The following is a 12,664-nucleotide window of genomic DNA, read 5'->3' as shown; positions in this document are numbered from 1 at the left end:
TCTTCTGCAGATCAGCTTTCACCAACATGGAAAGAGGTGGTGTTAGGACGTGTTAGAAGGAGGTGGTGTTAGAAGGACGTGTTTAGAAAAGGTGGTATTAGAAGTTGTTATTAGAAGAAGTTGGTGGAAGCTGATCTGCAGATCATGTTTGGGTTATAGCCAAACATCATCAAATGGAGAGACACAGAGCCAATGGGCCTCTAGCACCAACACACTACTGTTGTTTGACCCAAAAGTGCCACCAAGCCTCTTCTCTGCACAATGGAACACCCATACCAACCCAGCCCTGGCCTTTGCTTTGGGTCAGCAATGGAAATATGTCAGCACCTCAGTCATGCCACTTGAGCTGTTCACAAAAGAAGACTCATATACATGCTGAAAGCTTAAAAAGTGCAGTATCTTGTTGACTTGTTTTGTAAGAGATGAGAGTATTTCCTGAAAAGTAGTCTTGAACATCCAAGGTTTCCACCCGACAGAAAACAAAATGGAGGTAAATGCAAGGTGCTTATAGAGAGGAGAGATGGTCTGTATGTACCTGTATGGGGACAAAGATCCCTTGCCATCTGCACAGAGTGGCCAGGGTGTGAGCTGATCCAACAGGGGGCGTTCTGTCCAGTCTCATAGCCAGGGAGGAGGCTCCGTCGTCGGGGATGGCGCACCAGGCCGACGTAGGGTTCTCTTGGAAGGTCTGGTACACGCCCAGCACTGGGACACTGCCCTCTGCTGAAGGTCTGGTACACGCCCAGCACTGGGACACTGCCCTCTGCTGAAGGTCTGGTACACGCCCAGTACTGGGACGCTGCCCTCTGCTGAAGGTCTGGTACACGCCCAGCACTGGGACGCTGCCCTCTGGAAGGTCTGGTACACGCCCAGCACTGGGATGCTGCCCTCTGCAAGAAACACACACACACCATCATCATGAATCCATTTTACAATCCATTTACCCCAGTAGTCAGGGAATATCGTCAGTATAGTGTCAAATCTGGGAATACATTTCTTACCAAGAACTTTCTTCACCAATGTGTTTGTAAAGGTGTCTACTAACATATCCCACATTGGTTTCTATTCAACCACCCTAGGGGAAGTTTTTACAGCTGCTGAAAGTTGGTGTGCCATACAACCATTATAAGGCATAATGTTTTAAATTTCATTATGCTTGTCAAACTAGGGTGTTTTCATGATTCTGAATCCATTCCAAGCATTAGTTTTGCACTAAAAACACTCCTAAAAATGGTTGATGAGGTCAAAACATTTGGGTATATTTGGGCAAGTGGCTATGGCCAAACTAGGGGGTCTATGGTCAAACTAGGGGTTTTTCATGATTCTGAACCCATTCCAAGCATTCGTTTTGCACGAAAAACACTCCTTGTGCTAAATTCGGCCATAGCCACTTGCCCAAATGTGCACTGACGTCATCACATTTGTGATGACGGATATGGCCATTTTTGGCCCAAGGATTGTTTTTGGTGAAAAACTAATGCTTGGAATGGATTCAGAATCATGCTACTTAAAACATAATGAAATTTAGAACATTTTACGTTATAGGCTAATGGTTTCAGCAGCTGTCAGAAATTCCCCTAGGGTGGTTGAATAGAAACCAATGTGGGATATGTTAGTAGACACCTTTACAAACACATTGGTGAAGAAAATTCTTGGTAAGAAATGTATTCCCAGATTTTATTAATATCCCCCGACTACAGTGAAAGAGAAGGGAAACGGAGGCGAAGATTGAAGGAAGGTGAAATGAGAAAGAAATCCAAATAAACAATCTGACAACAAATACTGGATTGTTATAAAGCTACAAAGGTATGGTGAAGGTGCATCAACAGTAGTTAACGTGGCATCACAATCATTTTAACCACTTTATCCATTGATATGTTGGATGTTCAAAAGTAGCAGATGTACAAGCTCACAGCGCAGGAGTTTGTGCCACGCTTGCGAGTTTGTGCAATTGCAATTATTTTCTGGATTGGTATTTTTTTGTTGCTGTAATAAATCTTCTCTTCTGGGCACCACTGGGGAGGCACACTTTGGTTAGACATAGCATTGGTTAGACATTGGTGCATTAAAACGACCGGATTAAGGTTGGTGAGGGGTGCGTTAACGCGACCGGATTAAGGTTGGTGAGGTGTGTTTGGGAGAGGGTTAAGGTTAGGTTTTGGTGTGCTGCCCCGTGGGAGGTTAGGGTTAGGGTGAGGGTTTGAGATAGGTTGTAGCAACTTGTAGGACTAATGACTGGTCAAGCACAACATATTTTCAGATGGGGGTCCGTGGCCAAATACGCATCAGTTGGAGAACCAGTCAATTAAATTACACCATGAAGTCATCTCGTCATCTCACCTGCGGCCGCGGCGCTCTCAGACTGCGTCTCCCATTGCACACCGACGGCAGAGTCCAGACCGTTGCTACGGGAAGCGGTCAGGAAGACCACGCCCCCTTCAGGAAGACCACGCTCCCTTCCGTGGCCACCACCTCTGTGTTAGTTCTGAACAGCAAATACACAGGTAGAGATATTAAACCTACAGTGTGTGTGCGTGCGCGTGCGTGCCTAAATAAATATCTTTTTTTGTGGATGCGGTGTGTGGTGTGATGCTCAGCGCTGACCTGTTCAGCGTGGGTCCGATGCGGAACAGGCCGGACAGAGCCAGGTTCTCCAGGACGGTGATGTAGGTGTGCAGCCTCTCCCCCAAGACGGGCTCCTCCGCTGGGGCTGGACGGTGGAGCTGCTCCCCCCAGACGGGCTCCTCCGCTGGGGCTGGACGGTGGAGCTGCTCCCCCCAGACGGGCTCCTCCGCTGGGGCTGGACGGTGGAGCCGCTCCCCCCAGACGGGCTCCTCCGCTGGGGCTGGACGGTGGAGCCGCTCCCCCCAGACGGGCTCCTCCGCTGGGGCTGGACAGCAGCACCGTGAAGGTCTCGTTAGCTTCGGGCTCCGCGCCCAACACCGCCCAGATCTCCAAGGTCTGCCAAGGAAAAACAAACACTTACATTATTAAAATACAATATGATAATTGAGTCTGCCTTTATGAAATATGTGTCCCTTAGATCTGGTGCGACATGAATATGGTAAAAGTTTTTCCAAAATAGCATACAAATTTCACACAATTTCCAACTCTGAATTTGAACCGATTCGGTAGAATGGCCCATATACAGGAGACTTCAATTCTCTAGCACCAACTCACTACTGTTGTTTGACCCAAAAGTGCCCCCAAGCTTCTTCTCTGCACGATGGAACACCCATACCAACCCAGACCTGGCCTTTGCCGTGGGTCAGCAATGGAAATATGTCAGCACAATCAGTCATGACACGTGAGCTGTTCACAAAAGAAGACTCCTATACATGCTGAAGGGTGAAAAAAATGACTTGTTTTGGAAGAGATGGGCAAGTACCTGTCTCTGATTCAAGAGCCACAAAAATGCACTTGGATTAAGAGGAAGATAAAATACAGTGAGGTGGTGTACTATGATATGGTAGCAGTCCTTGGCCGTGCTCTGGGAGAAGGCCGGGTCCACAGTCACACTCTTGATAGGCAGCTGGGGGTCCATAATACAAGTCCATGGAACTGCAGAGTGGGAGACAAAAAGAGACTCCGGGGAGAAGCTCCCCGGATGACGAGTTAGTGGCAGGTCTTACTGGACCGTGAGTCTGTACAGTGTTAATAACAATCGCACTGATGGGAAACGAACCCACACAACCAAGGGGGGAGAGGGGAGGATGAGGGGGGGTGGGAGAGGGGGAGACGTAGCGTTCACAACGGGTCCGAAAATTAAGGCCCAGCCCTACCCTACCCGGGTCGGCCCGAGGCTCGGCCTGACCCAAACAATTACCATAATGTTAGGCCACTAGATGGTTCAATATACAGAGAACAGTGTGAGAGAACAGACTTATCGCCGAAATAAAGGATTTATGCAACTCTCGTTGGCTGTTAATGTTCCATTTCCACCATTGTAATGGATTCCAGGGGTGAGTAAACATCTCTGAAGTAGCAGCTCCCTTTATTTTAGTTTTAGAAGTGACGGTTATGTCTAAGTTATGGAACTTCTCCATCATTCACCGTTGTGCAACATTCCTGAACAGAGATAGACTACATTATTTTTTATCAACTGCCAATTTGGCTATAATCTAGTAGTGTACATCAATCATCGACTCTTAATACAGATACATAGCACACGTAATGTGTGTAACGGACGGTGTCCAAAAGAACAAACATACAAACCATCCACACACCGCCAGGGTTGGGAAGGTTACATTTAAAAAGTAATCCCCTACAGTTACAAGTTACTTGCAAAAAATTGAGTAACGTAATGAGAGTACCACAATTTCAAAAGTAAGGGGTTACTTTCACTTACTTTTGGATTACTTTCATGCAAAACTATTTAATTAGATAAAACAAGTTTTATCATTGATAACCAGACAAGAATGTTTTTCAAGAATGAAAAAACTACAGAAATAGTTAAATCAGTGGTTCTCAACGATACCACCTCAGAAAATATTTGGCTCTTAAGTAGACCTACCAACATTATGATTCATTTTAAAATACAGTCTTATTCAGGCACAGTTTGTACAAAAGGTAACTTTATTCCTAATCATTATAATAATAATTCCTAATCATTATAATAAAATATGTATACAGCCAAAAGCAATTGGTATAGGCCTATTGGAAAAACAAATGGTACTTTAACAAATACGTTCTCACATGGCAGACACACACACACACACACACACACACACACACACACACACACACACACACACACACACATTATAGCGCGATTGAGCTGACAAGTTTAACTTTGCAATGAGAGACCAACAGCTGTAATTAATCACAGACTGATTCAGTTTGCATTTAGAAATCAACTATTGTTGTAGGCTATGTCGTTTTGAAATGATCTTGATACGACCACCACACTGGTCAACACAGAAGCTGTTGAGAGCTGCATGTTAATGATATGATCCATAGAGTTATGGTTATGTCTGCATCATAGCGAGCAATGCATAGCCTACTGGAGTGCCATTTGAACGTAATGTATCATTTTCCACCCGTGACCCCGCAGCTACAGAGCGCTCCACACACACACCCCGCCTCCTGTTTTCCCCTATACAGATCACTGACCAGAGTGTCCGCTGGCTATAGATCATCACGCGATATAATGGAATATAATATAATATATATAATATAGGGACTGGAGAGTTGGATTCTGACGTGGTGCTGCTGGGACCGCCGCTGCTTGTGTGCCCACTGTGCAGTGCATTATGGGTAGCGGCAGCGACACACACAGTGAACCCCTAATTGCTCCCGATGAGCAGGTTGGTGCCTTGCATGGTTTCCTCTGCCATCAGTGTATGAATGTGTGTGTGTGAATGTAATGCAAAATTACTGCCTAATCAAGCCTGTAATAAATTGATGAGGGGAGAATGTAATCAAGGGGAGAATGTAATCAAGCCTGTAATAAATTGATGAGGGGAGAATGTAATCAAGGGGAGAATGTAATCAAGCCTGTAATAAATTGATGAGGGGAGAATGTAATCAAGCCTGTAATAAATTGATGAGGGGAGAATGTAATCAAGGGGAGAATGTAATCAAGCCTGTAATAAATTGATGAGGGGAGAATGTAATCAAGCCTGTAATAAATTGATGAGGGGAGAATGTAATCAAGCCTGTAATAAATTGATGAGGGGAAGGGGAAGGGGAGAATGATGAGGGGAGAATGTAATCAAGCCTGTAATCCCCGTTACTGTAATCCAGTTAGTTAGTAAGACGCCATTTACCTTTTTTTTTACTCCGATTACATAACAGCGTTACCTGTAATCCGTTGCTTCCCAACCCTGCACACCGCTCATGGTGTTTTCAACAGCTTACAGATCTGTTATTTTGGGCACATACCAATGAGGCGCGCCACGTGACGACTGCTACAATACTAAGCATTTTGGAAACCAAATGGCCTGTACAGTGGACTGTAACACAACTGTGATCATGTAGCTTACGTGTAGCGTTTACACATGTAGTTAGAATGCAATCAGTTGCAACTGCAATCTTGTATGTAGGCCTATTTAGAATGCAGTAACAGTTGCACCTGGAGGCAGACATCAAGACCATGAAGATGACCTGGAACCAGCTGGAGAGAACAGCTCAAGACAGAGATGCCTGGAGATCGCTTGTTGACGGCCGATGCCCCAGAAGGGGCAGTAGGCGTAAGTAAGTAAGTAACAGTTGCACCTTACATAAATGTTGTTGCATGGTGAATCATGATATTGACTGTTTCTCACCTTATAGTCTCCTTCACGGCGCATGATGATGCCTTGATCAAATGGGTTTAGTACGGTTCAAGGAATCCAGGAACCTGGAGAAAGGACCTCCTGTCAATACTTGCCTGATGCCAGGAAGAACAGTCATGTGAGAAATACTCGCCTGATTTCAGGAATTAAACTGTTACGTGATAAATACTCGCCTGATTTCAGGAAGAAAACTGTTACATGAGAAATACTCGCCTGATTTCAGGAAGAAAACTGTTACATGAGAAATACTTGCCTGATTTCAGGAACAACCGTTATGTGAGAAATACTTGCCTGATTTTAGGAAGAAAACTTACATGAGAAATACTTGCCTGATTTCAGGAACAACCGTTATGTGAGAAATACTTGCCTGATTTCAGGAATAAAACTGTTACATGAGAAATACTTGCCTGATTTCAGGAACAACCATTATGTGAGAAATACTTGCTTGATTTCAGGAACAACCGTTATGTGAGAAATACTTGCCTGATTTCAGGAAGAAAACTGTTACATGAGAAATACTTGCCTGATTTCAGGAACAACCGTTATGTGAGAAATACTTGCCTGATTGCAGGAAGAAAACTGTTACATGAGAAATACTTGCCTGATTTCAGGAACAACCGTTACGTGAGAAATACTTGCCTGATTTCAGGAACAACCGTTACATGAGAAATACTTGCCTGATTTCAGGAACAACCGTTATGTGAGAAATACTTGCCTGATTTCAGGAAGAAAACTGTTCCATGAGAAATACTTGCCTGATTTCAGGAAGAAAACTGTTACATGAGAAATACTTGCCTGATTTCAGGAACAACCATTATGTGAGAAATACTTGCCTGATTTCAGGAACCACCGTTACATGAGAAATACTTGCCTGATTTCAGGAAGAAAACTGTTACATGAGAAATACTTGCCTGATTTCAGGAAGAAAACTGTTACATGAGAAATACTTGCCTGATTTCAGGAACAACCGTTACATGAGAAATACTTGCCTGATTTCAGGAACAACCGTTATGTGAGAAATACTTGCCTGATTTCAGGAAGAAAACTGTTACATGAGAAATACTTGCCTGATTTCAGGAACAACCGTTATGTGAGAAATACTTGCCTGATTTCAGGAAGAAAACTGTTACATGAGAAATACTTGCCTGATTTCAGGAACAACCATTATGTGAGAAATACTTGCCTGATTTCAGGAACCACCGTTACATGAGAAATACTTGCCTGATTTCAGGAAGAAAACTGTTACATGAGAAATACTTGCCTGATTTCAGGAACAACCGTTATGTGAGAAATATTCGCTTGATTTCAGGAAGAAAACTGTTACGTGAGAAATATTTGCTTGATTTTTAGCAAGAACCGTTACGTGATAAATACGTAATAGTTATTGGGGCGGCAGTGGCTCAGGGGTAGAGTTGCCAGTTGGGAACCGAAAGGTTCCCAGATCGGGCTCCCCCAGAGTTTGTGTCAAAGTGTCCTTGAGCAAGACTCTGAACCCCTAGTTGCTCCCGATGAGCAGGTTGGTGCCTTGCATGGTTTCCTCTGCCATCAGTGTATGAATGTGTGTGTGAATGTAATGCAAAATTACAGCGCCTTGGATAAAGACTGTTAAATAAGATGTCGGTATTGATTTCACACTGGTCTTTGCTTATTTTGACATGATGGTACTAATTTTGTGGTGCTGTTCTTATTTTTAATATTACACTGCTTATGTATTATGCCTTTTGTAATCTTGGCATCATTGAAAATGACGGCTCTTTTTGAAAAGAAATAAACGTTAAAAATAAAAAATAAAAATAAAATAAAATAAAAGATGAAAGTATTCGCAGTTTGTACTTAAGTAAAAGTATCAGTACCAAATCGTATACATTGTCTGGTTCGGTGTTCAAGATTTACTTGAGTAAAAGTACAAAAGTATTGGCACCAAAATATACAGTTAAAGTACTGATTAGGCAGAAGGTCACGTTTAAGAAGTTTTCAAATGTATAAAACAAATGTATGTATATTTTAAAAAATCCTTTGAAGATAACAGATCTACAAACTCACAAGGTGACGCAAGGTACTTCTTCCACCACTGAATATAAAACATGATGCTGGGTGTTTGTGCACGGTTAGAGAGAGAGCAGGGGGTGCAGAGTTGTACTCAGTAGGTGCGTTTACATGGACACCTTTCTTCCAATCTGATTAAAATAAACCCGATTGAAGGTTTTGGATCAAGTGTTTACATGGGGCAAGTTAAATCCGATCAGGTGTTTACATGTGCCCACTTTTAATCAGATTAGCTACTGTTTGTATAATGAAATCAGACCCATGTAAGTGGTGATGTACTCAGGGGCGGCCTTAGAGACCGGGAGGCCCCGTTCATGACGTCATAATTTTAATAATTAATAATTATTATCAAGTGTCAGTGTCTCAGCGCTGCTAGTGCAGTGAGTGCACACAGGAGGCCCCGTTCATGACATACTGTACTGATACCGTATTTGTACTGTAGCCTACTACATTGTACTGTACTGTACTGATACCGTACTTGTACTGTAGCCTACTACATTGTACTGTACTGTACTCGTACTGTAATGCACTTGTACTGTAGTCGTACTGTACTTACTTGTACTATACTGTACTCATACTGTACTACATTGTACTGGGTGACAATGTTATCACACGTAAAGATGAAATTACCTACCTAGGTTCCATCCTGGAGGCTAATCTTTCCGGTGATAAAATGGCCACCAACGTAATCAAAAAGGTCAACCATAGAACAAGATTCCTTTACAGGATCTCCTCACTGGTCAACAAAAACACCTTGAAGACCTTAACAGGAGCCCTTGTACAGGGTTTCTTTGACTATGCATGCACCTCCTGGTACCACAGCACCTCAAAGGCCCTTAAAACCAGGCTCCAGACTTCCCAAAACAAACTGGTCAGGCTCCTACTTGACCTAGCCCCCCGAACCCACCTCACCCCTGCCCACTTCGACAGGCTGGAATGGCTTAGGGTCGACGACAGAGTACAGCATCTTGCAATGGGTCTGGTCCACAAGATTCGATACACCACCAAGATACCCATGTACCTGTCTAGATACTTCCTTAATGTTAACGAAGTCCACACCCACAACACCAGAGGGAGTGCAACGAACCATGTACAACCCAGATTCGGCACAAACAAGGGACTAAATTCTTTTCGCTCCTATGCCACCAAAATGTGGAACGCCCTACAAACTGTCATTAAGACATGCGAATCCCTTGACTCTTTCAAAACCGCTCTCAAAGGGCACCTACGGACGGCTGCAATTCGAAACTGGCCCCTGTAAAATCGGAATCCCTCAAACACGAACGCATGGACAACACAAGAGACGGTCGCGGCCACACAGCCAACTCAAGGTATGGCCACTGAGCCAACTTGGGGACCCAACGCAGCTCCTCCAAGGAAAACAAACAAATTAACGGAGCTGAACGTGAATCCCCCCCCACCGCCCACCCCTTTTTTTTCCCCTCACTGTATATGTTTCTTTTCCCTTTTTACCTCCTTTATGATGAATTCCTGTTCTGTCTATAGAAGTGTCTATTTGTACGTCTCTAAATGTTTTGATGATTTGAACATGGTGGACCCTATTGGAAACAAGTGTAATGCTTAATTGGGTCGTCCACTCACAGTTAACAGCCTTTGTATAGTTTGTGCTTGAAATGTACTGTAATTCTGCAAACTGTTAATAAATTCTTCAATCAATCAATCAATACTGTAGGGCATTCACTTCTAGTCATTTTTACTAGTTGACTAGTTGCCTAGTTTTCTAGTCGACTAGTTGATTAACTACCTATTATGTAAAAGTACAGTACAGTACAGTACAGTACAGTAGGCTACGAGTACACTCCACTAAAAAAATCTCAACTTCCCATCATGCACCTGTGCACGGTGTGAAGCTCGACAGCGCCACTTTGTCACCTGTTGGTACCCTAAACGGACGGACAGACATACATACAGACAGACAGACATAGGGACACACATTGCCGTTCCTTAAGTGGCTGCACCACTCAATAATACATTATTATTATTATACACACAGCTAACCCTATTATTATTAATAGGCCTATTATTACTATAAAATGGGTCACCACATGTGTTTTCCCACTTTTACCCATTCTTCCCTCCCGCCTTTACACACACTGAACTGTTTTTTGGGGGGGGGGGTTTAATCGGGAGGCCCCCGATGCTCGAGGCCCGTTTCAATTGAAACGATTGAAACATATATAAGGCCGCCACTGGATGTATTTGGATTTGTTTCGTTAATGAAGCAGCAGAGCAGTTTGACTTCAACTTTTCTGATGGGGGAAATGAGTGGAGAAGATGAGCATAAGAACAAAGGGATTGTAATGGTAGGCCTACCTAATACCTATAGGCTATAGAGCGTCGCAGTCCCGCCCCCTACCATGGCCCAGGAAATGAATCCCAATGCATTTTTCCCATAGACATTTCAAAAAGTATTTATTTAAAGACGGTTACGCCGCGGACAAAGCCAACTCGAGTCGTGACAACTCATGACAACACAAACAATATGGACCAAACAAATAATTACAAAGAAGAAAAACAACAAAAAAAGTGTTGTAACCTGCCGTTTTTTTCTTCTTTCTAATTATTTGTTCGGCCCAAAAAATTGTGTTTGTTGTCATGATTTGTCACGACTCGAGTTGGCTTTGTCCGCGGCGTAAACGTCTTTAAATAAATACTTTCTGAAATGTCTATGAGGAAAATTAACGGAGAATCGTTTCCTGGGCCATGGTAGGGGGCGGGACTGCGACGCTCTATAGGCCTACTGTTACAACGCTGCTGTTTGTGTAGGCCTACAGGCTACAGCCCTACTTGTAGATGGGCTTGCCCACTTCCAACCCATGCCAGTTAGCCCACATGTAGACCATGTTGGAACTACATGGGCTTGCCCACTTCCAACCCATGCAAGTTAGCCCACATGTAGACCATGTTGGAACTACATGTTCCCAGTTCAAGCCCATTCCCACTTGTACCCATGTATCCCGCATTGAAACCACATGGGACCCAAGTGGACGTGCTGGCTGGGTTCCATCTCTCCTCTCTCATCTCTGTCGAGAATGCAACTAGCCTACTTGGACTGTGTCTGTTTAGCAATGGTAGGCTACTGAATGGTAGAGCCTTCAGACGTCGGAGTTGATTGATTTCCAGATTATTTTGTGGCTAGTAATTAATAACCCTTATGGTCTGAGTCGTCTCGTCTTTATACTATTTATTATTAATTCAGCTTTCACATTTTACCCTACCCTATAGTTGCAATGGAAAGAATATTATATAAAATATCTATATATACACAATGAAAAATATTAAGAGTACATGGCATGCACGCCATTTAAAATGTCAAATAGGCTAATGTGGAATTTTACGCAGGTGGTTCCAAATGATGAATTGATTACATCACTAGCAAAAGACGTGAAACTAGGTCAAATCAATTACTGTAGCTGCAGCGGAGCTGTTCCAACTCTGACTTGAAGCAGCGGAGCTGGTCCGACTGACTTGAAGCACACTAAACTGACCAGCACGGCTTCAAGTTTAAACCATAATGGCATGTAGGCATATTGGATATCAACTTTCTTCAGCCAAACAGAAACAGATCTGCGATCACAGAGGCAGGGGGGGGGGGGGGGGCAGCGCATGCAACTTCAGGTAGCATACGAGTGATTCTCATCATCCATTATCTCAGTGGCTGCAACACTTTTATTTATTTATACTTTTTATTTGCATGGGAGATTTTCGGCTATAGTGCCGTGTGTGTGTGTGTGTGTGCACATGCGCTTGCAGAGAGAGAGGGGGGAGAGGGAACGAGAGAGAGGTATACCGCCTCATCGCACTGCCAAAAACAAGGAGGTTAAGCAACAGAAATTGCCGACGATTTGATGTGCAGAAAGAACATATCAGATTCTAATCGGGTTAAGGTGTATACATGGAAGAAATGTCCTCTTGATCGGGTTTAAAAAAAGTCTAGACCACCCCTCTGCACCCGATTAGAATTTAAATCGGGTCGGACTTGATCGGGTTTATTTAGGTGTATACATGGATATTTTAAATCGGGTGTATTTAAAACCTTGTTTTAACCCGATTAGAACGTGACATGTAAACGTGCCTACTGTGATGTCTCTCGTCCATCCTGGGTCGTCAATCCTGCGCAGTGGGTCGTTGGTCTGTCTGTCTGCGCAGTGGGTCATTGGTCTGTCTGCGCAGTGGGTCGTTGCTATGTCTGTCTGCGTAGGAGTAGCGAAGACATTGAGCGAGGTCTATAAACTGTTCCCTAAACACGTACAAAATAAATAAACACGTACAAAATAAATACAAAAATGTTAAAAGATACTGATAACGGATTCACCTTGAAC

General features: G+C 43.5%; 1 protein-coding gene across 4 annotated transcripts; it reads right to left on the bottom strand.

Annotated features, from left to right (window-relative positions):
- Nucleotides 1-772: 772 nt before the first annotated feature.
- On the bottom strand, nucleotides 773-12,540 carry LOC306918194 (uncharacterized protein). 4 transcript variants are annotated; one of them, XM_079531071.1, is made up of 5 exons: nucleotides 12,422-12,540; nucleotides 3,461-3,561; nucleotides 2,605-2,961; nucleotides 2,341-2,485; nucleotides 773-890 (listed from the first exon to the last, which is right to left on the bottom strand). In XM_079531071.1, exons 1-4 carry the CDS (start codon nucleotides 12,438-12,440, stop codon nucleotides 2,480-2,482), a joined length of 483 nt encoding a protein of 160 aa, XP_079387197.1. In that variant the 5' UTR covers nucleotides 12,441-12,540; the 3' UTR covers nucleotides 773-890; nucleotides 2,341-2,479. The 4 variants fall into 4 exon arrangements, with proteins under 4 accessions (XP_079387197.1, XP_079387199.1, XP_079387196.1 ...); XM_079531073.1 differs by having other exon boundaries at nucleotides 3,461-3,599; nucleotides 12,422-12,528; XM_079531070.1 differs by having other exon boundaries at nucleotides 2,605-2,981; nucleotides 3,461-3,599; nucleotides 12,422-12,522.
- Between the last annotated feature and the right edge of the window lie 124 nt (nucleotides 12,541-12,664).

Source organism: Electrona antarctica (assembly GCF_951216825.1).
Source record: "Electrona antarctica genome assembly, contig: scaffold_148, whole genome shotgun sequence".
Taxonomy (NCBI): Eukaryota; Metazoa; Chordata; class Actinopteri; order Myctophiformes; family Myctophidae; genus Electrona; species Electrona antarctica.
The sequence above is the reverse complement of the archived record's forward strand: the minus strand, read 5'-3'. Positions and strand labels throughout refer to the sequence as shown.